General features: G+C 36.0%; 1 protein-coding gene across 15 annotated transcripts in view; it reads left to right on the forward strand.

Annotated features, from left to right (window-relative positions):
• C3g (C3G guanyl-nucleotide exchange factor) overlaps positions 1 to 25,098 on the forward strand; it is a 75,567-nt gene that overhangs the window by 43,040 nt on the left and 7,429 nt on the right. For 6 of the 15 annotated variants that reach the window (XM_077411715.1, XM_077411705.1, XM_077411707.1 and 3 more), the window contains 13 exons: positions 18,155 to 18,566; positions 18,853 to 19,077; positions 19,448 to 19,630; positions 19,715 to 20,022; positions 20,834 to 20,950; positions 21,561 to 21,868; positions 21,974 to 22,181; positions 22,503 to 22,526; positions 23,694 to 23,889; positions 24,051 to 24,318; positions 24,403 to 24,646; positions 24,746 to 24,760; positions 24,882 to 25,056. In XM_077411715.1, the coding sequence (XP_077267841.1) occupies positions 18,155 to 18,566; positions 18,853 to 19,077; positions 19,448 to 19,630; positions 19,715 to 20,022; positions 20,834 to 20,950; positions 21,561 to 21,868; positions 21,974 to 22,181; positions 22,503 to 22,526; positions 23,694 to 23,889; positions 24,051 to 24,318; positions 24,403 to 24,646; positions 24,746 to 24,760; positions 24,882 to 25,056 (2,683 nt within the window). Of the gene's footprint in view, positions 1 to 2,753; positions 2,785 to 18,154; positions 18,567 to 18,852; positions 19,078 to 19,447; positions 19,631 to 19,714; positions 20,023 to 20,833; positions 20,951 to 21,560; positions 21,869 to 21,973; positions 22,182 to 22,502; positions 22,527 to 23,693; positions 23,890 to 24,050; positions 24,319 to 24,402; positions 24,647 to 24,745; positions 24,761 to 24,881; positions 25,057 to 25,098 lie in introns of those variants that run through there. The other 9 variants (XM_077411719.1, XM_077411713.1, XM_077411710.1 and 6 more) reach the window with 9 other exon arrangements.

A 25,098-nucleotide genomic window follows, 5' to 3' on the forward strand; every position in this document is an offset into this window, starting at 1 on the left:
TTCGAGGTATAATTATCAGTATTTATTTGTTTTGGCTTCCTCATAGAGGAAGCTTTGTTAGCAAAGGTTCTGATTTCACACTTAACTCTTTTGGGGACTGCGTAAATAATTATATACATTCACTAAAAAATACTAAAAATACTTGTCCACTTAAAAACTAAAACAATACTTTATCGATAAAAAAAATCAGCCCGATATTATAAATATTTGAGATAGCGATTTATTTTTAATTCTATTATATTTTCCAGTCTTTTTTCTACCCCTATTTCATATATAATTGGTTAAAATTTGGTTGATCAGATCAAGTTTTATAAAGCTTCTATGTATGTACGAATTCTTCGAAATTTCAAATGTGTGTAATACGAGATCTGATCAATCAAATTTTAATGAATTATATATGAAATAGGGGTAGAAAAAAAACTGGAAAATATAATAAAATTAAAAATAAATCGCTATCTCAAATATTGAGAAAGCGGCAGCGTAAAACACATTTTTCAAAAAAAGGAAAATCTGCATAAAATCTATACCGGTAGACCGATTTCAATAAAATTTGAGGAGGACATACTTTCTATGATACTCTATTTGTGTGCAAAAATTCAAACTGGTATCTAAAAAATTGTAGAAGTAGATGCGTGTACAAAAATCCGTACACACACACACACACACACACATACATACATACTTCCGGACATTTTTTACTAATATGATTTTTCGACATTTTAGAACATTCTAAACCTATTTCCATCAAAATCTGGAAAAAAAATTTTTTCACCATTACAAAGCTTCCTCTATGAGGAAGCAAAATATTTAACGATATAAATCTGTGCTTTCCAACTCTTACGTCTACGTCCTGACGCGTAGAGGACATACATGACCGCAATATGCCTGTGTGCAGCTATTGTCATCTATTTATCTGTATATATATGTATACATATATGATAGCAAAAGTTGTAATCAACCGGAAGTCTCATTCAGCTGGTAAAAATAATTTTTTAAAACTATAGATTCCATTTTGAGCAATACAAATAAATATAAACGTAAAAAAAGATATTTATCACTTGATTTACAACATTATAAGATATGATAAAGTGATATTTGAGTCACATGGAAAATTAGAATTTTTACTTGTTACGAATATCAAAGCGGATAGGCTTGCTTTATACAGCATACATTTTTGCACGTTTGCTCGGAGATTGTCTTCGTAATTAAGACTCGAAGTATCGTTTTTGTATATACCCCGCGTCACCTGGCTGCAAAGACGACTCGTTATTATAGGTATTTTCCTCAAGCGATGGCGCTTTCCTTGGAGAAGCTGTCTCTTGTCTCTTTCAATATTGCAGAAGTTGAGCTTTGTCTGTTAATGAATCCGCTGTTTCCGGCGCGGCGTCGAGTATATATCGATAAGACGCAGCCAACGTCTCCGGCTTCTTTTGATTATAAGGAAAGAATACTGCGAATTCCACTGTTTCAGCAGACAGCGGCTGGCTGGTCTCATCCATGGTGGAAGTAATAAGGTGTGCTCGTATTTTTTGCGGACACATTTTCGTCTGTTCTGCGCATCGTGACAAAAATCGTCCATTTTGAACTCATATAACAGATTCTTGTATCGGTGTGTTTCCGTTTGAATCTCCTATACCAAAATTAAAAAAACATGGCGGACTTCTGTCACGTTCTGTGATTGGATATTGCAAGAAACGTGCGCATAAGCACACCTTATTACTTCCACCATGGTCTCATCTGGCTACCCAATAGTTAACCAGAGAATGTTGAAATTATCACATTTTGTATATTAGTGTGCTCCGAGACAAATCTCTTTAAGCACATTAAGAAAATGCTAAATAATTTAACAAGATTACGATGTGGAGAAAAATGAGAAGAAGGAATTCATGCTTTTAAAATCTTTGACGTACGCATACTTTTAATTATGGCATGATATTCATAATTATATTACGTGTTATTATTGCACTCGTGTAATACTCAACGAAATACGGATGGCTCGACTTACCCGCGAGGTCGACGTTTTCCGTTGTTTGCATCAAATGCGACACTAGCGGAAATCCAATACTGCGTGCCGTCGAGAGCATCTATATTGATTGGCGATATTTGACGAGAGAGGAGAGACCGCTCGTATCTCGTGTTTTTATCCAGCCCGCCCTCCGTTTGAGGGTATTCTCTTTCGACGAGGGTCCACACAAACATTATAAGGGCGTCGAGTTGGGCCTTTAATGGATCCACTGTTTGCATCCACGGAGAGGAGAGTATCAGCGGATGCTCTCTTCTCGTCTTGCAATCGCGTCGCGCTTCGAAAATCAATCCCCCCCTATTGCATCGCGGGCGTCTCGCATCTCCGTCCGCATTTTTGCGATTCGTCTGCAGAATCGCTTCATTGCGCGACCGATCGCTTCAGGCCAGACGGCGCCATGCCTGAAAGGACCGAAGTTGACGATATTCGGCGGCTTACGAGCGTGGAGAACGAACTGAAGAGACACGTCTCGCTCTCTAAGCGTTTAAAGAGAATTTAAGTGTCGCTAATTTAACGGAGCATTAGACAAATTGCTCGAGGTGTCTGATTTTCTGATAAATAATTTTGCCATATAAATGATATTCCGATATCATCATTTTGATGATAGAATAGACGATATTTTATTGCGTTAAAATTATATCTCAATATATATATATATATATATATATACTTGATAAAATCATTATGAATAACGATTTTAATTTTCTAAGGGTCTTGTTTGGATGGAGATTTGAAGGAAAATTTAAGATGAATATTGAGAGGTATGACATTTATTTTTAACGTAATCGTTAATTTCGTTCAAGTATATTATTCGTTCGCGATAAATATTCCTACGCAATATTCCAAGCATCGTCATTTATATTCAGTACATTGCAAATTTTGTGGAATAAAACGCGATGCACGATTGCATCATTATAACAGCTACTCTTTTACTCGCTTTTCTAGTTTTTTTTTTAAATTTGTAAATATAGTTCCAACGAAGATTGACCGTTGAAGCAACTCTTTCTACTTGTAATAACGAGATAAATATACGAATCGCGCATAAATGAATGTAAAAGGCTGATTCGAGAATATTAATATTGCCGAGGTATATGAGATCAACGTGTGTATGCATCGCGCATCTCGTTAAAATCGGCTTTGTTCTCGAATTATGACAATATTCATTGCCTCCACTGCTAATCAGTGTAATTACCTGAAATATTCTCGTGGGATATTTCGCATAAATCTCATCACGAAATGCATCCCTTTCTCCCTCTCACCCCTCCTTTTTCTCTCGGCACGCTTTTACCTGTAATGCGTTATTGTATGAGATCTCGTAATTTGATTTTGCACACTAAAACGAGTCCGATGCAGACGTTTGCTAGTTCTGGGCGAGTTTGTCTTTTACATTGAATTGATCATATTGTGCTATAAAATTCCTAGTTTTCCATTAGACGGTACTCGCAATTAATTTCTCGATTCCCGCTATAAGTTCATGCTTTAAGTCACCAGCAACGCTGCATCGCGGCATAGCTGTTCTCGCAAAGCACTCCCGCGCGTCTTCCATTATTTTTCTTTAATTACTTTTCCATTACTGGGTTTCTTCGCGACACCGAAAATAAGTCTGTTTTATCAAGAAGACCGCTGTAGCACTTAACATTTTAAACGAAGAATAATTGAATGAGTGTCGATGTGCATCTGTGATCAGTATAATCGGCAATACATTCAAAAAACTCTAATATACGCCGATCTTTTATTGTTAATCTAAAAAGCGGATTTATTACATTTCTGTTACTTTTTATAAATATACATTGTTTGAGTTTTATAAATATCTATCTTTATCGAGTTCGTTTTAAAATTCATTGTTTAAAAAGCTAATATACAAAATTAATAATTATTAAATTAAATTAATACTTCTTACTGATTATAATTATCTTATCATCAGTACAAGTTAGTCATCTCACAATTGTATTACGTAAATAAATTAATTTCTTGCATTATTTGATAATAATTAACACGGATGTAATAGTTAAATTAAGAAATTAAACTCGATCAATTATTAATAAAATTAGTAATTAAGTACCTACTCTTTTAATAAAATTTTTCTGGTATGTTTATTTTTTATGTCTCATGTATTGTAATTATTTTTCTGAGAACTTTCCCCATTAAGATTAAATCTAACTATATAGCCAGAGCCTATTCGCGTACACGGCTGCAGTAAGCATTAAATGCCGGTCATGATTCTTATCGAGAGCCACATTTTTATCGGCGCTTCCGGAGTAAATCTTCGTAGCTTTTCCAAGTTCGCGGGAGTACGATGGCCATTAAGAGGACTATGCGGCTGAGCATCGATTCTCCCTCTTAATTCAGGAAACGACATTACTGCGCCTCTACTACCAACCGGTGCCCACTAATATCATCGTCGGACCATGAAATTCCCAGCTGGAAACGGCTCACAGTATTCCACGGACGTTAAAGCCTCCCCCCCCCGTAATTGCATCGTTGCAAGCGAAATGCGCGAAATGGTCGCTTCGCTTCGCTCGAGAAAGCTTGGCGATCAGCACGTTATCTTCTCGCGCCGTTAGTTCACCGAATGTTAATTAACCGTGAAAGTGGTCGCGAAATTCTTAGCCTACTTCGTATATATACGAAAAATATGTGAGTTCTTTCGATGTAAAATAAAATATGTTTCTCTCGTCCTCTTTCTCTCTCTTGATTTAAAGTTTGTTAGAGGCCATTACTTTAATAAAATTTTGGGGATAGTGAAACAAATACATATATACATAATTTTATTATAAATTTATTTTTTTGTATTGTTAAATGATATAGATACATTTTTGTGGAAGCAATCTTTTACAAGTGTTTTTGTTGCGTTTGCGTATCATTAATTATTTCTGATCTAATAACTCCTCATCGTTTTAGTAGACTTAAAAGTTGTAGAGACTCTAAGAGTACGAATCATAATTTTCTCACGTACCCGGTAAATATTAATAAAAGAGTTAATAAGAATCTAATGGAGTTAAAGCGAAAATGGGATTAAAGCGACGACGTTTCCTTTGTTCTGCAAAGTTGTATCGTATAGTGATAGCGTATATAACGTAATTGTTTCCAAACCGAGAAACCTCGTCTACGTCCAAGCCTTTCACAAAGTTTCATCGTATTTTGGCTGCCGGTTTCGGCCTCGCTTACTAAATTTAGTTCGCGTTGTCCGAACCCACCATCTTGGAATAATCCTCTTTCGGCGTTTAAGCTATTTCGAAAGCCCTTTAAGCTCCGGGTGCGCTCTTTCATATCCCTCATCGTTACTCTCTACGTCTCAAGGACCGGACTTTAAGTCTGATTCACATTCGCGGGTGCAAGCACTTTACAGCACAGCTTAATATGATCCTGAATACGGGACGAGATTTTATATCGCTGCCCCGATACCTCGCGATGACGTTTGGTTTGCACAGTTCATGCACTCGTGTATTGTTTAACCAATAATTCGTAATTCAGGTATCTTATCTGGCATTGTATTATCTTAACAATTGCATGGCAAGCGAAGTATATCGCAGTTATCTCTTATTATAGAATTACTACTATCGTAATTTTATTAACAAACTATACTACCTCTATATTATATTTAAAACAACGGATATTTATCGGATTTTGAGTTCTTATAACTTTTACACGATATTTCTACTCAGATCACTGACGATCGCTGTACCAGACTATTCCTTCCGTCGTAAAATGATAATTGTTCGGTATAGGCTTAACGGAGCGCGTAAATATCGCCGACAAAGAGAGATAGAGAGAGAGAGAGAGAGAGAGAGAGAGAGAGAGAGAGAGAGAGAGAGAGAGAGAGAGAGAGAGAGAGAGAGAGAGAGAGAGAGAGAGGGGAAATCTCAGTTCCGTGAAGTTGGCACCCGACTTTAACAAAATGAATTTTTAAAAAAAGGAAATTGTAGCATTTTCTTTGTAGTTGTTTGTAGTAACAATAATTTCGTTTGTAGTTTTACCGATTTTGCAAAAACAAAGATTTTCAAAAATCACTCTTGCCTAAAATTGAGATATTTGAAATTCGCTTGCGCTATGTGTTTTAGAATCGTTTGTAGTTGTTTGTAGTAACAATAATTTCGTTTGTAGTTTTATCCATTTGGAAATAACGAAAAATTAAAAAAATCACTCTTACTCAAAATTGAGATATTTGAAATTCGCTTGCGCTATGTGTTTTAGAATCGTTTGTAGTTGTTTGTAGTAACAATAATTTCGTTTGTAGTTTTATCCATTTGGAAATAACGAAAAATTAAAAAAATCACTCTTACTCAAAATTGAGATATTTGAAATTCGTTCGCGCTATGTGTTTTAGAATCGTTTGTAGTTGTTTGTAGTAACAATAATTTCGTTTGTAGTTGAATAATATAAAAGTTACAACGTATTTGCAATATACAAATAACGTATTTATCTCAATTTTAAAGATATCTCGAACCCGCTTGCGCTATGTGTTTTAGAATCCTTTGTAGTTGTTTGTAGTAACAATAATTTCGTTTGTAGTTTTACCGATTTTGCAAAAACAAAGATTTTCAAAAATCACTCTTGCCTAAAATTGAGATATTTGAAATTCGCTTGCGCTATGTGTTTTAGAATCGTTTGTAGTTGTTTGTAGTAACAATAATTTCGTTTGTAGTTTTATCCATTTGGAAATAACGAAAAATTAAAAAAATCACTCTTACTCAAAATTGAGATATTTGAAATTCGCTTGCGCTATGTGTTTTAGAATCGTTTGTAGTTGTTTGTAGTAACAATAATTTCGTTTGTAGTTTTATCCATTTGGAAATAACGAAAAATTAAAAAAATCACTCTTACTCAAAATTGAGATATTTGAAATTCGTTCGCGCTATGTGTTTTAGAATCGTTTGTAGTTGTTTGTAGTAACAATAATTTCGTTTGTAGTTGAATAATATAAAAGTTACAACGTATTTGCAATATACAAATAACGTATTTATCTCAATTTTAAAGATATCTCGAACCCGCTTGCGCTATGTGTTTTAGAATCTTTTGTAGTTGTTTGTAGTAACAATAATTTTGTTTGTAGTGGAATAATTTAAAAGTTGCAATGTATTTGTAATAAACAAGTTACGTATTTTTGTCAATTTTAAAGATATCTCGAATCCGCTTGCGCCACGTGTTTTAGAATCGTTTATAGTTGTCTGACAAAAACGATTCTATTTTTGAAAATCTTTGTTTTTGCAAAATCGGTAAAACTACAAACGAAATTATTGTTACTACAAACAACTACAAAGAAAATGCTACAATTTCCTTTTTTTAAAAATTCATTTTGTTAAAGTCGGGTGCCAACTTCACGGAACTGGAAATTTCGACCTGTCCGACTCGTCGACCGCATTTTTGGTGTACCGAACAGTAAATTCACGGTTCGTGTGTCACGGGGCGCGGTGCAACAACCTCCCGGTTATTTCGGGGTGGGTCGTGTCACACGGAGTACACCCGTGCGAACTCGGTACTGCGGCTGCGGGACACACGCGCGCGTGTCCCGGAAAATTAATTTGCCCGGGGCGCGCGGATATACGCACGTATATGCGGATTGTCCGTTCTAATCGGTCGAACGCGTCTGACTTTGTGCACGCGACGAGATGCGCACGGAAGTATATTCGCAAACAGAGCCGGACGGCAACAGCCAGATCGAACAGCAGTGTGTTCGTCGGATATCGTACACAGAGTAAATTAATGACTCGATGTAAAAAGTTGATACATGCAGAGGTATCATCCCGTTGTCATCTATCACGAGAAATAACATGGAAACAAAAGATCGATAAGAAACATTTAGAGGCACAGGCTAAATATGAAAATGTTTATTATAATAATTACCACTAAAGGATAAATCTCACAAAACCGTCGCGATTTTTTGCTTTTACCAATTGTTATATTTATACGAGCGTACGCTAGTTTATTTTATTTTATTAATTATTTTTTACAAATGTGCAAAGGGCAGCAAAGAGCTGCGTAAAATATATGAAAAAGGACAAAGATATAAATATAACAAATATAATATAACACGTAAAATTTTTTTAATAGTATCTAATATATTATAATGTATAATATTGATTAATTAGTATAGCGTTTTTTTCTTCGAAATATAGTGTCAGTCTTAAACTCACTTTAACAACTCATGTTAAATTTATATTTGCATCGTTAATTACGTATATATTTTTGCCATGTTGTATGTAACTTTGTTATTACTGTAATGGGTATTATCCATTTTGCCAACAATTACCAGGCCATTTCGGTCGGATTAGGATAAACACTGATTTATCTGATTCGGTCAGACATCCGGAAAATACACAGTATAGGTGTTATGCGCCTCTCGCTGTAAAATCGCATTAAGTGTTTGTCCGATAACCGCAGACCGCAGCAACAATAATATGTCGCGTTACATGTCATACATATACACGATAGATACGTCAAGTAGAATGTTTTTTTTTTTTTTACAAATTTGCCGATCAACTATCTCGTTATTTTAACAGTCAATAAAAAATCATCATCGTCATTGCACATTATTAATCGCTACCCACAATTGTTACAATATTGATTATAAATATCAATAAAAATTTTTATTTTTAATATTAAGTATACTATTTTATATTTTTAATGTGCCTGCGTCTACCGTGATTTTGATATGAAAACTGAAAGAATGGGTGAAACATCCTCGTCCGATGCCCCTATACTCATTTTGCTCGAAGTATTATGTATACTTATTAACATTGCATATTTTTCGGGATTACATCGCCAGCTTCAACGGCTCGAACCCCATTGTCTGTGCAGCAGCACCATTCCCCACTCGCACGAGAGATCATCTCGATTCCTGGAATTTTTTACGAGCGTGCAAATCCATCCGCGATTACACTCCGTCTGTCAATAATCTGGGGATCCATTAGTTCACAGAGCCGCTGCGCACCGCTGCCGCCACCGTTAACGAACTTGCGGATAATCAATTTTCGGGAGGCAATTATTAGCTTTATTCGAGCGAAGCGAAGGCCTTCTCTCGTCGCGGGTGTAACGCCCGTCGTCCACGAAATCCTTTAATGCCAGCACTCCCGGATAGTTAATATCAATTTTCTTTTCCCTGTCTTTTCCCAACGCGCGCAATATCAATTTTCTCTATCGCGGAGTAGGATCTTCGCCCCTTATTACGTCAGTAATCATTCATTTCGTTCGGCACTTTCTTAGTCCGTCTGGAAATTACTTTTGCGCGATTTTTAATATCCCGCCGTCAATTTCCGCTTCGCGCTTTTGACGAATTACCATTCGTTCTTTATATTACTCATTTCTTCTGATTCCCGCATGTCGTTACGACGACGCGACGTTGCTGAGGCCGACATAAATTACCGTAACAGTAAGTCTCGTAAAATGAGTTTCTGCAGATTATACGACTCTGAAGTATATAGTTGCAGTAACCATGTCGCGTCGTGATATCGAGAACTACAACCTTTCCTTACGATACACGTCGAAATTTACGTATCTTGTGTTTTGTTTTCCAATTTTATTTATTCTTTTAATGATGAGAAATCTCTTTATTTGAACAGCTGCGCATGTAAAAATAACGCTTGACTCATGTTCTTGTTCACAAACTGCGTTTATAATTCTCTTCTCGGGAATCGAAATATCGAAACTCATTTCTCGCTCGAACTGATGTATTTAAAACAAAGACCACCGGTTTTCTTTCATGGGATTCTCAAATAAGCCCGCATTTCAGCCACAAATCGTTTTCGCGTGTTTTCCACACCCGCGGGAACTTTTCTCATTATTCCAGTTAGCGAGAAACCTATATCAAACATTTCGGGAGCTCTCCATTGCCCACGTCGGCGAAGGTTGAATATCGATACAAGTGAAATAAAAAAAAAAGAGAGATTCTCGTCCCCGCTTTGATTGCGCGTCGCTCGTCCCGTTGATCCCACGAACGAATCATTAAAAGCTTTAACGAACCGTTTGCGCGTAATCGGTGGAAGCCCTTCGCCGCATCGTGCTTTGTTCACACCACACGCGGTTCTCATTTTTTTAAATGAAAGCATGATGCGAATTCGCGCAGAGAATCACCCGTTCTCGCGAAACGCACGGGAAATCTGCCGTTAATCCGACAACGCGAAATTTTTTATTACACTAAAATCCATGAACAAAATGTGACGATACTGATGGTGGGTTTTCGGTGGTTACGACGTCGTGATGCAGATGGATGATTTTAATGTGAGTTATCTGATGCGCAATATTTGCAACATAAAATTCTTATAATATTATATGTGATATAATTATATGTGCAGGACGTTGATATGTGTATATATGTGCATTCTATTGTATTGAACGTTAACACACAAAGAATTATATTTTTTTGTTTAATTATTTGTCAAAAAATGAAAAGAGGCTTTAGAATATTCTGATAACTCTTTTTAGTTTTTTTTATTCTCCAAATAGATTTAATACATATATACTTTTATGTAAACGCTTTTTATATACATATATACCTACCTACGTTTCTACGAAATTGAATAAGTTTTTTTTACATAGCTCGCTTTTTGATTTTACATAGTAGAGTTAATTAAAAAAAAAAAACAGATTTTTATAAACTGCTTTTTTTCTCGTTTTATTCCGTTAATGACTCTGGCGCAATTTAATAATTTAATTTAAATGCGTTTCACGTCTCCACTGAAAATGGAATTTGTGACAATCGGTGAAAATTTCAACAGCCATTTAATAATTCAAGAATTGGAAATGGAGTCCTCGAAACATTTCGCAAGAGTGCTCTATCAAACGTGAATGACAGCATGCGATAAAGAAAAGTTTTGCCTGTTTCCACATGTACTTCCTAAAAAAGAATTTCATGCGTTATCTCGTGCGTCGTAATACCTCCACGCAATGATGAATTCACGAATCTTAAGTCACATCGAAGTCCGCGCTCTCTCGTGATTTCGCTCGTCCTACAGCCGGTTGATTCGCCGTAGACCAAGGAACGAGAAGTAACCGCTATGGAAATCCAGGAGATTTCCATAAAACAATTACATCGAGTTTCCGCCGTTGTTTACCGGTCGCAGTAATGTCGTTCGTATATAAATCCCGTGCCCACCCGCAGAGCGCCGGCGTAAACACTCGAAACACGAATCTCCACGCTATTAGCGTTTGCGCGAACATCATTAACCCTCGTAATTGTTAATTAATTCGAATCCTGATCTGTGTCTCTCGGACCTTCGTTGTTTGTGCTGCCATGCATATCGGATTACGGCTACATTCGTTCTTATTGCCCCTCTGCGACTACTTGCGAGTGATATTTTGATCTGAGAAGAGATTTTTATTTCATTCTCGATAAAAAATTTTTTTAACTTGATTCATCTTACCTCCGGTAAAAATTATTTTACGAAAAAATTTAGTGAAAGTTTTTGTATTGATGCAATTTTTATTTTAATTAATCTGTCATAAATTCGTCACAATGTTCGTGAAATTAGTTAGTTATTGACGCAATTTTTACTTTAATTAATCTGTCATGAATTTGTCACAGTGTTCGTGAAATTAGTTATTGACGCAGTTTTTACTTTAATTAATCTGTCATAAATTCTAAATTCATCGCAATGTTCGTGAAATTTAGTAGTTGCTATAGAAAATAAATTTAAAAATTTTTTTATTTTTGCGGACGATAACGGAGAATTTTCCATGATCAATATGTAACTTTAAATTTCAACATTTTAGAAGCAGGGATTGCAGGAAAGATAGCTCATATTATTAGAAGCAACACAAACTTAGAAGTTGAGTAACACAATATAATCCTGAATGTAAATTCAGCTCAACAAAAAATAAATAATTATTGGAAAAAAGAAGCAATTATATATATACGGAAAAGGTCGATTGAATAAAGGCATTGAATAAAATATAATTTTTAATTATTTCATTGATTAACATTATAAGAGAAGAAGTAGGAGAAAAAAAATAACAAATAAACACAACAACACCTCAAAAGCAACATATGTAAGAAATGACTTGTAAAGTGTGCAAATTTTGAACGCATTTAACTATAAATGTTAGATATGAGATATTAAACAAATTACAAGTAGGTACTCTTTAGAATAAGATTGCATTTATGAGAATTATGAGCAAAGTTAAAAATTCTTTCATATATTTCCCTTATTTTTCCAGGTTTTCTCTGATCAATTTAAATTTTCATGACTTTCCCCGGTTTTCCAGGTCTGTGTGGCAACCCTGTTACATATATTTAAATAAAAATCCTTTAGCAAACGTATATAAAATTTCACGAAAATATTGAAGATTATATATACAAATGTATATGCAGGATGTTCTTAAGACAACGGATTTCTGAACTCGAACGCGGGATTCTGGAGGGCTTCCAAATCTTGACTTCGTATCTATGTAGATTAATCTGCGAGATTAGTCGAAATCGTTCCGATTTATTGCCGTGATAAATCGAAAGGATTAGCCAAAGCGATGTGTAACAGATATACGTTTAGCGAAATTTGCTTGCGCAATAATTCACCCGAGGTGATACATATTTGGCACGATTTATCAAAAACGATGTGCATCTAATCTCGACAATAATTCGCATCTTCCTACCCGGCGTGTACATTTCTCTCGAGACACGCGGGCGGTTTCCCACCGTTTTGCGAGGAATGGATCGCGCAGTCGAGTTAAATATTCATTGCGCGTAAAAAATGGACTCGGGCTGCCGGGAATCATCACCAGCGAGTAACGAGCGGAAAACTCGCGCGGGCGCCGAGTAATTAACAACGTTGCGCTATCGCGGCCGGGTTTTCATTAACGAGCTACGTGTTTCCGCCGTCGCACCGCGCACGTGGCGCGAATATTATTGTCGCGAACGACATTACAGCATCTCTCCTCGGCCGTTATCGCGACGATGCAGCGGGCTCGGGAGCTACGGTCGCGATAACTTTGCACCCTTTCCACCGTGTGTCCCTTTAATCGCGCCGATGCCGTTGGCGCGACCGTTCATCACCGAGCTTCTCGTTGCCGCTGCGGACACAATCGCATATAATGCGCGCGTGAGGGACTCGAGCGTGTGCATGTATACGTATAATACGTGCGCGTACTGATACCGTCGTCCGTGCATGCATCACCGCGAAATCCGCGGTAGCCAACACACCGCAGGTCCACGCTCGAGATACGATGCATCTGTTCGCGATTCTAATCGTGCCCGATCGCATTCCGGGGGCTTTCCGCATTTTCCGCAGCTATGCATGCGATGGCCGGCTTACCGTTTCGCTTAAAGCGCGTTTCGGTGAGTTTACATTTACACCTCGCGTACGAGCATGCGGTGATCGATAAAGGGTGGAGAAAGAGAGGCCCGGAGAGCTTGAGAGACGCGACGTTGAACACGAGTGCTTATTACCAATGTCGCGTTGACAGCCATTTCCTCTTATTACGATTAAGAAAAATATTGTAGACCGTATTAATCCGCTGGTTAAACCGCTGGGGTAACTTAGAGTTTCTCATGTAAGAGACATGTTTGGACACTGTCCGTCATTTTCAGACTAACTGTGCTGCTCTCTGCGCTTTACAAAAACATTCAAACCAGTTTAGAGAGTAATACAGTTTATTATCCATCAAAATCTTGAAAAAATTTTTTTCCACTATCGCAAAGCTTTCTCTATAAAAAAGGAAGCAAAATGGATTTAATTTTATAATTTTTATGTATAAATATTATTATTATTACTATAATAAATAAATTTGTAAAAAAATAATGTAAAATATAAATTTCTTCGTAATTATAGCTTGAAACGTATGGCAGATCAATTAAAAATTGTCTAAACTAATATGTCCGAACTTTAGAGTGACTGCGAAGTTAACATTGAATAACAAAAATGTAAGGCGCCGCTTTTCTCTCTCTCCAACTATCTTTCACCCGTCTTTTATATTTAAAAATACACTGTTGTATATCTCTCACCTAGGAAAATAATTTTACGATGAAGTTCATCAAATCTCATATATTATTATTAGCGTTGTTACGTGCACAGATCATACGTATTAACAATGAAACGTTTATCCCGGTGATATTCATAAATGCGATCGTTTCATCGTCATAAAGTTTCGCAGGACGCGTACCTGCACACTTTAAACACGCTTGATCACGTTTCGCGGATCACCGTATTTGCTGTAGCGTGAAAGCCCGTTATGTCGCGAGTCAATAGAATTTTGCTGGCAAACACACACACACACACACACACACACAAAATGTCGGACAAAGCAATTCTCGCTGCCATGACCAACCCGTAATGTATCAAACAAATTAGTTCAATATATTAGAGATAATTCTATATAGGCTCATAAGTAATTTGTTCTCATATTTTTATATTTATAAATATGATACATTAGTTTCTTATAGTCTTATAGACAGTTAGACTTGACGCATCTATATAAACAGCATGTATATATTTAAAAACTTCTCGGTAATATATATATATAAAGTATCATCGTCTTTCGTTTGTTGCCGTTATGCTTCAATGATAAAAATTATCATAATAATAAGAGTTTGAAATATTTTAGATGAATTTTATCAAAGATAAGGAAGAGTCTTTATTATACATATGTAACAATCTTGCAATGCAAATTAATATAGGTACATATGTAGTTGTATATAGTAAAAATAATACGTAAGAAAAGTTGTTAAATGTTTCCAAAATGTCTAAATGTTTTTATGAATCGCTTATTTGTCACGTAATATGCACAAACATATAAACACATATTTTTTTATTGTCAAATAATTCAGGAATGAAAGAGTCAATTTATACTCGATCGTAATTATCAAATATTTTAATAGTTCTGTTTCAAAATTGAGGAAAAGGAAACCCTTTTAGTTCGGGATCTCTCTGTTACGCGATTGACGGATAACTCAAAGCGTCCACCGCATCGTCCGCATTCGTCGCGTGTGACGAGTGACGTGGAAAGGCAAAGGGAAACGGTATCTGTCTATCGCTATTTGTCATCTACCGAATGGCGTACAACGGTTTTGCATAATCGGATGGGCACTTTCGCGCGACCGAAGGTTTCGCACGATCAAAATAATTCCGCGCGTCGCGGTTTGTAAATAACCGCACCCCGCGCCTATTGTATCGCGTTCCCCAATATGCACGCGCATTCCCACGGATAACACGTGTGGGAGTCGAACGTGGTTCGTGAATACAGTCAATCACGGCAATTTGCATCTCTCCTGTCTGCCGCGCGTTCCCTCGCCCCCGCCCCCTTCTCCCCGCCCCTGACTCTTCTCTTGTCTCTGTGTGTTCTCATCTCCATTATCTCTATCGGCTTGTCAAACCTTGTGCCTTTGGCGCAAATCACGTCTGATTGAGATTTCGGGGCGGATTCGTGAATAGAACTTGATTTATCCCTACACACGCGCGTCGACAGAGACGATCTCTCTCGGATGGATGCACTTGGATTAAATCGCTGTTGCATCGCCATCGCCGCACGCGGAGGATCTTTGATAAATAAAGAAATAAGCGGTATCTTTATATCAGCAATTGTCGTAATATTCAGTCGAAGAGGGAAAGAAAAAAAAGAGGTTTATTGTTTCGAGTTAGAATTTTTTAATAGTTAAGAAATTCTATTATATATACTTTGCGTTATCTTCGTAACATTCTGCCGTTAATTAGATTTTTTATGTTTCGCGATCACTGAAATATTTTTTGATCACTGATTTTACGAGCTATCAAATACCTTTAGGGTTTAGTCCGGCAAACACCTTTGTTCATAAAAAGCGACGATACTTTGCGAAACGCTCAAGTTCCGAGAGAAATTTACGCGGTGCGTAATAAATTCGCGAAGTTCATTCTGACGATGTTTATCGCTTCCATTACTTTCGGCGCCAGCTGAAATGGCCTTTGCAGCCGGGGTGAACGTATCGCGATGCATCGCGCACGATGATAGCGTGGAAAAATATTGCTGTGATAAATTATTTAGAATAAACCGAAGGATCGATGCGTACGATAACTACGATATCGCGTCAGCGAAGAGGCTCGATGATCGCTTCGGGAATTAAATTTATGCGCGTGTATTTGATTTATATACACACGTTTACGTATATAGTATAATAACGTGTAAACGTTGTGTATATAAGAATTGATCGAAATCGCAGAAAAAGATAGATCAATTGAAATCGACTTAACTTGCCCACTGTTAAGTGGATATAAAGACAGTAAATATCTTGTAGGAACACGATATACTGCTTTCTACTTAATTGCTCATATTTGATGCGTTATTATTTTAACGTTGTCATTAAGCTGTCATCAATATGAAATTAATCAGTTGATAATCACTAAACGAACTATGAAGAAGAATCTCCTGCATTACGATCCTCGACGTACTACATACGACACGTGGGGGCCGTTATTGATCGCCGATTCACGGACGCGGCGACCGGCACGTGCGAGAAAAGCAAGTTACTCTCTGCTCTTGTCGGCGAGGTTCGGGGAAGAAAGGTTTCCCAGGTACTTAAGGACTAGCTGTAACACCGCAGACACATTGCACGTCCGGCGCACCGGTGCGCCGCAGCCGTTGTCGTTTTAATTCAAGTGGCATTAGCACTCCGTGGAAAAAGGCAGGCATGCAGGCAGACCTGGAGCAGACCCGCCGCGCGCCTGGCGGTATGTATAGCGGTCGTTCGTCTCGCGCACGTGTGCAACGGGTTGACAGTATAACTGCGAGCCGCGGCGAAGTCCACGACCTACATGGACCCCGCGTGTGCGTCCGGAAAGGGCGGAAAAATATTGTCTGCGCGTGGAAGGCACGCGAGAAATGAGACAGGATTGCTTTTATCTGCAGCGTGCCGTTCGCGGCAACTTCTTCGTTCATAGTTTTATTCGACCGAGATGCAATAAATAATCCTGATGCATCGTGGTTGTGGTGCACGTACACGTGGCTTCTCTCCGTGACAAATTTCTTCAAATTTCTACTTGAGATTATTCTGAAAAGAGCATCGGACGTGAGAAAGTTTAAATAGCGATAAAAATGAGACACATTAAAAGGAGGTTTCTCTTTTGGATATAAATAATGAATCATAATTTCATCAATAGGAAATATTAATAAGGGTGAATAGTTTTAGTAAGGAGACTGCGTAAAGGTTTTTTAAGTGTATTAATTATTTTATTTATATAATATTATGTAAGTTTATATATAATATTATAAATAAAATATATACATAAATATATATTTATATTAATAAATATATAAATTATATCTATTAATAAAAAGTTTATAATAATGTTATGTAAATTTACATATCGATGATGATATATGATAATTCAATTAAACACAAATTTTAATAATAGTAAATAATTAAAATAATAAGTGTAATATACGTATATTAAAGGAAAAGCATTATAAGGATATATATAAATTAGTAAAATATTTTAAAAAGAATTATTAATTAAATGTATACAATTATTTTCTATTGAAAATATTATAATTCTGTTATTAGTCTGTAAAATAAGAGTATCATATTCTCTGGTATTTGTTACGTTAAAAATTCATCCAATTTTATAGACTTTTTCTAACAAATGGAAGAAGGAAAGTCTCTCCGCATGCAACTCATAACATAAAAGTTATCGTAAAAGGTTTTAAAGAGCTTTAAAAGCTCGCTAGATTCCTAAGTTATAATCAGCGAGAAGAGTTTGCAAGATTTTAATCCCATTCGCTAATGCGATGCGTTTAATCTTTAATCTCGTGGAAAAAGCTCATGTGCGTATTATATTTCAAAAGCAAGTAGAGTAAATAGGACAAAAATGTCTTCATAAATATTTAAATATTTTATCTCTGGATCAAATATGCCTCCGGGATGATATGAATCGCGCATTAAATAGAGATATGGAATATTATCGTCATAAAAGATATTACTTTTGCATAAAATGATTTTTAAACGGTAATATGTAGTACCTACATTAAACAAAAAGTTTTCGTGACATTAACAGTCCGTTTTTAGAATTTTGAATTGACATAGGTAATTTTTTCTCTTTTAGGAATATAAAATTAAAAAATAGGAAAATAATGAAATATATATATAGATACATAGGGGACTAAGTAATGAGACAAGGAAAATTAAAGTAATTTTTTGATTCTCCGATGCTAAAATGGAACTGTTTCTCGTTGCAGAAGTCGAGGAGCGCTTCGGCGGGAAGGCGCGCGGCGGTAAACTAGCGCGTCGTGCGCGCTCCTTCAAGGAGGACTTTCTGGAGAAGCTCTCCCACATGCGTTCTCCTGGTAGCGGCAGCGGCGGCGGCGGCGGCGGAGGCAGCGGGGCGGCCACGAGGGCCGCCTCGCCCTCGTCACCGCGTACGCCGCGGGACAAGAACGCCGCGGGCTCTAACGACTCTGACACTCTGGATAAGAATCCCCTGCGCGATCTGCATATCCATGTACGGCAGGTGCAGCTGGCACTGCTCCATTTCCGGGATGTCGTATCCAAGAAGAAGCTCGAGATGCTGCCCGGGAACGGCACGATCGTCCTCGATACTGTTACCACGATACACAACGCGTTGAAATCCTACCTGCTCTACGAGAACAGGTGATTGTTCTGCATTCGAAATTGTTTCATCATCCAGTAACCGATTTATAGGATAGTATAGGAGAGAAATACTAGAACAACACATTAAAAAAGCTGATCTTATTAGTTTGCTTATTTTACTAAACAATATTATTCAATATCGATATATATGGAGATGATTTATCATGGGAACATCACTGTAACTTTACGGAAAAAGAAGCATTTACATTTAAATTGCGGCACACGGTAGAATCGATTTATATCTCTAAACTTTCTTGATCCTATGTCCTGGTCCTGACACTTGCAGCTCCACGTTAGGATCCGCCACGAATCAGGTGTACCAAGCGTTAGCGCAATTGCTGAAACTCTGCGACGATGTATTGCTGCATGGTGATCAATCTTCCGCCTTGGACACTGAAAACGTGACGCACGTTATTGGACTGGTCGAGGAAGCGGTGAAAAATCTAGTAGCTCTGGCGCATGAGAAAATCGCTAACAAGCAGAAACCCCCGTCTGCTACAAATAATAATAGGTAATTTGCAGTAATAGTAAATGAAATTTTAGTAGAGCGTATCTCAAAATAGCAAAAAAGTAGATATAAAATATTATGTACGTACAAATGCACTTGTAATAAAGCAAGAGAAATAATATGAAATAATATCTAATTAATGGTGATTAATATGTAATTAATATGAAACCTTAATATATCGTTTGATATATATGAGGAAAATTATATGATTGAGTATTAATTATTACTTAATGTGTGAAATGCTTTCACGATCATTATTTTTTGATACTTTATATAGAGATAATTGAATAGTTGGAGGGTGAATTATGAATGATATCGATACAAGTCTTACTCGAAAATAAACTAAATCTGAACACGCATTAATAAATTATAGAGCTTCCGGGTACGGATCGGAATTAACGCAAAGAAATTCTCTGCCGGATATACCTTTGACACCAAGAGAACGGCAGATCCTGGAACAAACGGCAGCGAGTAGTAGCTTGGTTCGCAGCTCGCATAGCTCCGAGTCGATTTTACGGGATTCTAGTCCACCCCCGAAACCCCCGCTGCCTGACAGGTAACACTTGTCTCGATATAAGAAGGAGAATAATAAATCACTAGTCATTGAAAGTTGAACGTAGAAACGCTCGATCCCTTGTAGAACAAATGTATGTTTGTCGGAGGAAAACAGCTCTTCTGGCACACCTCCTCCGTTACCGCCGAAGAGAAGAACGAGGACCCAACAACTTCACGACGAATCGGAAGGTCTTCTGGCATCTAGTCTTGATAGGGTATCCCTCCGAAGTCGATCCCCGGAGGATTCGTCATCTCTTCTGAGCGCATCGGCAGGTAGTTTGGATTCGGCTCTGAATCATTCCCGAGACGAGGACGAGATTCGAGCTATAATGGGACCAAATGATGAATCTTTGAATGACAGTATGGACCTAAGTCTCATGGCTACCATCCAAGGTAACGTTCGAGCAATTTATACTGAAATGTTTATTCGTTCGAGCACACTTAAAATTTTATTTTTAATGTTTAGTTGTTACAAAATAATTTTTTCACGCGCATAAATAATAACAAAATTATATTATGTTACATTACGAGACATAAAAGAGCACTCTTTGAATCCACACATGCGATATTATTATTTACCGAATTGTAAACATTTCGCGATTATACTTTAGTTTCCATTTCCGCGAATAACGTGTATGTATCTGGAATGTCACTAATGAAAGGTTGTCGTAAATACATTTCCATGTGCGTAAGATGAATGGTCCACGGTCAACGCTTACTCAGCATATTAGTTTGGTATTCTACTTACCTTGGTTTTTAGAACGTCAGTTTACAACCGAACGTTTATTCGAACTGTACAAATAAGTTTCTATTGCCCGCGATCAGGATTAGATATTTTAATAATACTAAGAAAAGAAATCCGCGATTATTATGGATCCTCACTCTTTATATACCGTAGTCATTAATAAATGCGTGAAGTATATGAAGCTAAGTATAAACTGTGAAGGTATTTTAAAAGTTTTGTATAATGTTAGACACATACATAGTGTACTGTGGCTCATAGTGAGATAATTAATTTTCACGCCATTTTTATAAAATAGAAGCCATTATTAGTATTTCCTGGGAAGAGTGTGTATTATTTATATATATATTTTTAATATTAAACTAAGTTTGCCCACGTGTGTTTATTTTTTTATATTTGTCTTGATGGTATTAGAGGTAGGTTTTTATATTGCAAAGTAACGTATATTCTGTATTATTGTAGGCATGCAAGTTAATGGTACTTCAAACTGTAATTGCTGGGATGGTTCTGAAACTAATATACCAAGTACTATGTTGCTAGGCCAACAAACACCTCAAGAAATGCTTAATCCATTAACTGGTGTGTAATTTTTTTTACTATAGAATAAATAATTTAATTATGAAGAAGAGTGATTAATCGGTAATATTGGTAATTAATAATTAAAATTACATACATGCAATAACAAATTAAGAATAGTTAAAAAGTTATAATAGTTAAACATAAGTGAAGAATTTGTTTTACAACAAATTAACATTTACATTTATTTATCATTTTATTTATTAAGTTGTATAATTCTTTGATTTACTAAAGAGTTCCTAATTATTTGTAAACAGTAAAGGAAAGGAAAAATGCGAGAGCTAAAATTACGCAAGATTTCTTGAAATAGTTAGTGGAACAAGTTGCGTAGGTAGCATCGACCTTCCAGCCGCGTGAATAAACAGTATCTTATAGATCTTCGCCCAAAGCACAACGAGATTAAGCGAAATCTTATTCTTTTCTTTTTCACGTCATATTATAGTGCTACCATAGATACCTCATAAAATGTCACGTAGATCTAATTTTAGTTGGGAAAATGTTAAAATGTTGTTTCGTAAGAAAAATTTAATAAGTTTCGTGTACTTAATTTGCGATTTTTGTTTTGTTTTAGATGGTTCTGAATAATTTTGGTTTCGAATTTATTTTGTTTTAGGTATAGAAGGAAAGATGGAGCGATTGTCTACCCAAACGCAGGAATCAGGCTTTGTTTCTATGCATTCTCAACGAAGTTCATCCCAAAGTTATACTACTGCATCCAAGAGATCGTCGCAGCAGAGCAGCATTAGTTATAATTCTCAATCGTTTAGTGCACAGCAACAGTCGTTTTCTCAGACCAAATTATCATCGGATAGTAACGGCTCTATTTTTACACAGAAGACGATGACTAATTCCAAAAGTACTACTAGCACAACTAACGTGTCTGGAAATGGGGACCCAGCTTTATTAGAGAAACTGGTAAATGTGGGTGTTGTTATGTTTTATGTTTTATTTTTTTACTTTTACTTATTATTTTTGTGCTTTAATTTTTGAAATAATTTAATCGTTCAATCTGTCTATGGTATGTAGGAAATGGAATCGATAGTTCCATCCGATTCTAACGGAGCGCCTCCAGCATTGCCAGAGAAGCGATCCAAGCGAAGAAAAGAACGACAACCGTCGCAGTATGACAATGTACCGGAAAATGAGCATTTATCTACATGCAGTTTGCACACTAGTAACGGAGATAGTTCAGATGCCAACAAACCACCCCCTCTGCCTCTAAAGAAGCGTCATAGTAAGTAATCTTTTTAGTAACTATTAATATTGGCAATAAGATTAAAGAAACCAGCAGAATACTTGATAATGTTGATGGTTGGTGCTTTACTCTTCTACTGTCAATTTTAAGACACACGAATTTTGAGAAATACCACATTAACAAATACTCGCGAGCTAACGTAATAATCTTGCAAAAAATAATTATAACATATAAATAATTTTTATGTTATTCTTAATTAATACAATCTATCCACGCGCAAGTAATAAAACAATGTAGTAGATATTCCAAACTACTTTTTGGTAGTAAATTAAAACTGATGCAATGTTTTATATCCCCCAGTGTTCCAATCAGTGGCATATTCTGGTAAGTGGGATCCTGCCCACACAATTCAACTACCCCTTTGGCAAACACTTTCACGCTAAGTTAATATATCCTATGTTTCACACATTTATATCAGATTTTAATTCCAGGCTTCTCTTGCGGCATGTTTACTGTTATTCTATTTTTATTATCCCTTTATCTCTGATATTTTTACAACATGACATTGTTTGATATTGAGCTTGAATTTTTATTAATAATTGCAACTTATTCGTGGCTTACTTTTAATTTGCATCATAGACACAATAATATGGTGGTTTTAGCTATGATGCTAAATGTTATATTAATCGAAAAATATAATTTTTGATTGTATATCATCCACATTAATATAACATATATATAATAATATATATATCATATTTGGTTGATACTATTTATTTCGTATTGCAGTTTATTGTCACATTAGATCCATTCACATCTAAGATCTTATTATACATTAAAAACTACATTTTTATCATGCAATTTAGGAATACGTATTTTTTTTATATTTAAAATACAAAAAATTCTACGAGTTTATATAATTCAACACAAATGAATGAAAGGCAGTTCTGGCGAGTGTATGTAGGCGTCGTGATCTTTTTCTAATTAATTTGACCTTTCACACTAATAGCCAGTTGATAGTTACGCTTCATCAGCTGTTGAACAGAATTAAAGTTTAGTTTCCGTCTTTATGTCAAGACAAACGGACTTACAGCTGAAAAATGCAGTAAATATTTAAAGTATAAGAATTGTTAAAGTGAGAAGCCTTCTTAACTTATATAACACTTTTAATTAAGTCTGCAATTGTTGGAGCACCTGTTTCTATTGTACAATAGCATAAATTGCTGAAGTATAATATTCACAGCAACACGTAAGATGTTGTTTAAAAGGTTCCACTCTTACTCCAGTGAGTTTAACTTTTTTATTTGTACACACGTGGCTTATCGAAATAACAATTATACAAGATTTGCTTGTGCATCAGTGTTTTCATTGCAATCCACACATACCACATGTGTTTTAATATTTTATTGTGGTATACATCGTGCTTGCATTCATCGATTGTATTATACGCCATTTAAAAAAATTCAGTTTTTACACAGAATAATTTATGATAACAAAAGTTATTCTTCCTAATGAAATTCACGTTAATTCATTCACTTGTACGTATTTCAGTTATGGCGTACATGGAGATGTTCGGAAACTGCTCCCACAGTAATAATGATTTCATCTCTGGTCTTGGTACCCGTCATTCTGTAGCAGCCTACAATTCGATGCAAGCAGAATGGCAGCAGCACGAGATGTCTCTTACCACAGCCCAATCGTGTTCCTTTATGACGCATACTGTGACTGCTCTACACAATAGCTCAAGGTATTATTATTATATAAGTTGTACATTTTTGTTTTTTATCTATTGTATATTTTTATTATTTGCTTTTACTATACATAAAGTAAAAAGTTTTTATTGTACAAATTTCAGCAAGTAACATTGTTAAAGAAAAAAGAATTATCATGAAGTCGTATCTTTTCTAGCCTTTCTGCAACTGCGACGACACCGAGCTCAGTAGAGACAACAAATAATTCTAGTCTGCCCCCGGCATTACCACCAAAGAGATCTCGTTCCATTAAATCAAACCTTACACCTCCACCAATATCACCGAAACCCACTATTAGCATGCAGAGTATTCATAAATCAGATCCTATCGTGACATCAACACCTCTAAAAACAGAGGAGCCAGCGTACGCACATGAAAAGAAAGATGTTACACCTTCCACTCCAGTAAAATTGGTAAACATTAATGTAATAATTTTACTATTGCGCTATTATTCTGGAACTACGACTAATAGGCATTAAGTACTAATATAATTGTCATTTTTTTTCCAGAATAATAATGTTATTATGGACACAGTATTACCATCATCTAGACCTGCTAGTAACGCACTTTCTTCCATATCAGTCGATGAAAATACTCTTGAATTAAGGGATATCGATCAAGATGATAGCATTTTAGATGAATTAGATATTAGCAAATACTTAGTATTTAAAAAGTCGGATGAAGAAGGTCCAGATATACGTGGTGGACATCCAGATGCATTATTAATCCATGCGACAAAAGCAAATAAACATGGTATGTACTTTTTCTTAATTCGTTAAACGTAAAACTTAAAATAATTTTTGGACATTATTTATTACATTATTTATTTATCTTTTTATGCTGCATATATAGATGAAAAAGAATCAGGTAATTGATGATGAAATATTTAAAATATAACATTGCATGTATAAAAATAAATATTAATGATAAAGATTAGAGGTAAAGGTGAATGAATTGAATTTTAATAAAAATAATGTATTTTTTGCAGATTTCCTGTACCAAGAAGCGTTTTTAACGACGTATAGAACCTTCATACAACCATTAGAACTAATTCGTAAATTACATAGACGTCATCAACGTTTTTCATGTTCTCCAGATGTTGTCAAACAAAGAGCCGCGCGTGAAGCATTTTCTTTACTTGTTAGAGTCGTTAGTGATTTAACGTAAGTAGATAATCCATTATATACATTTAATTACGCTCTTAT

Source organism: Temnothorax americanus, unplaced genomic scaffold (genome assembly GCF_048541705.1).
Source record: "Temnothorax americanus isolate GAGA-0224 unplaced genomic scaffold, ASM4854170v1 Scaffold3, whole genome shotgun sequence".
Lineage (NCBI taxonomy): Eukaryota > Metazoa > Arthropoda > Insecta > Hymenoptera > Formicidae > Temnothorax > Temnothorax americanus.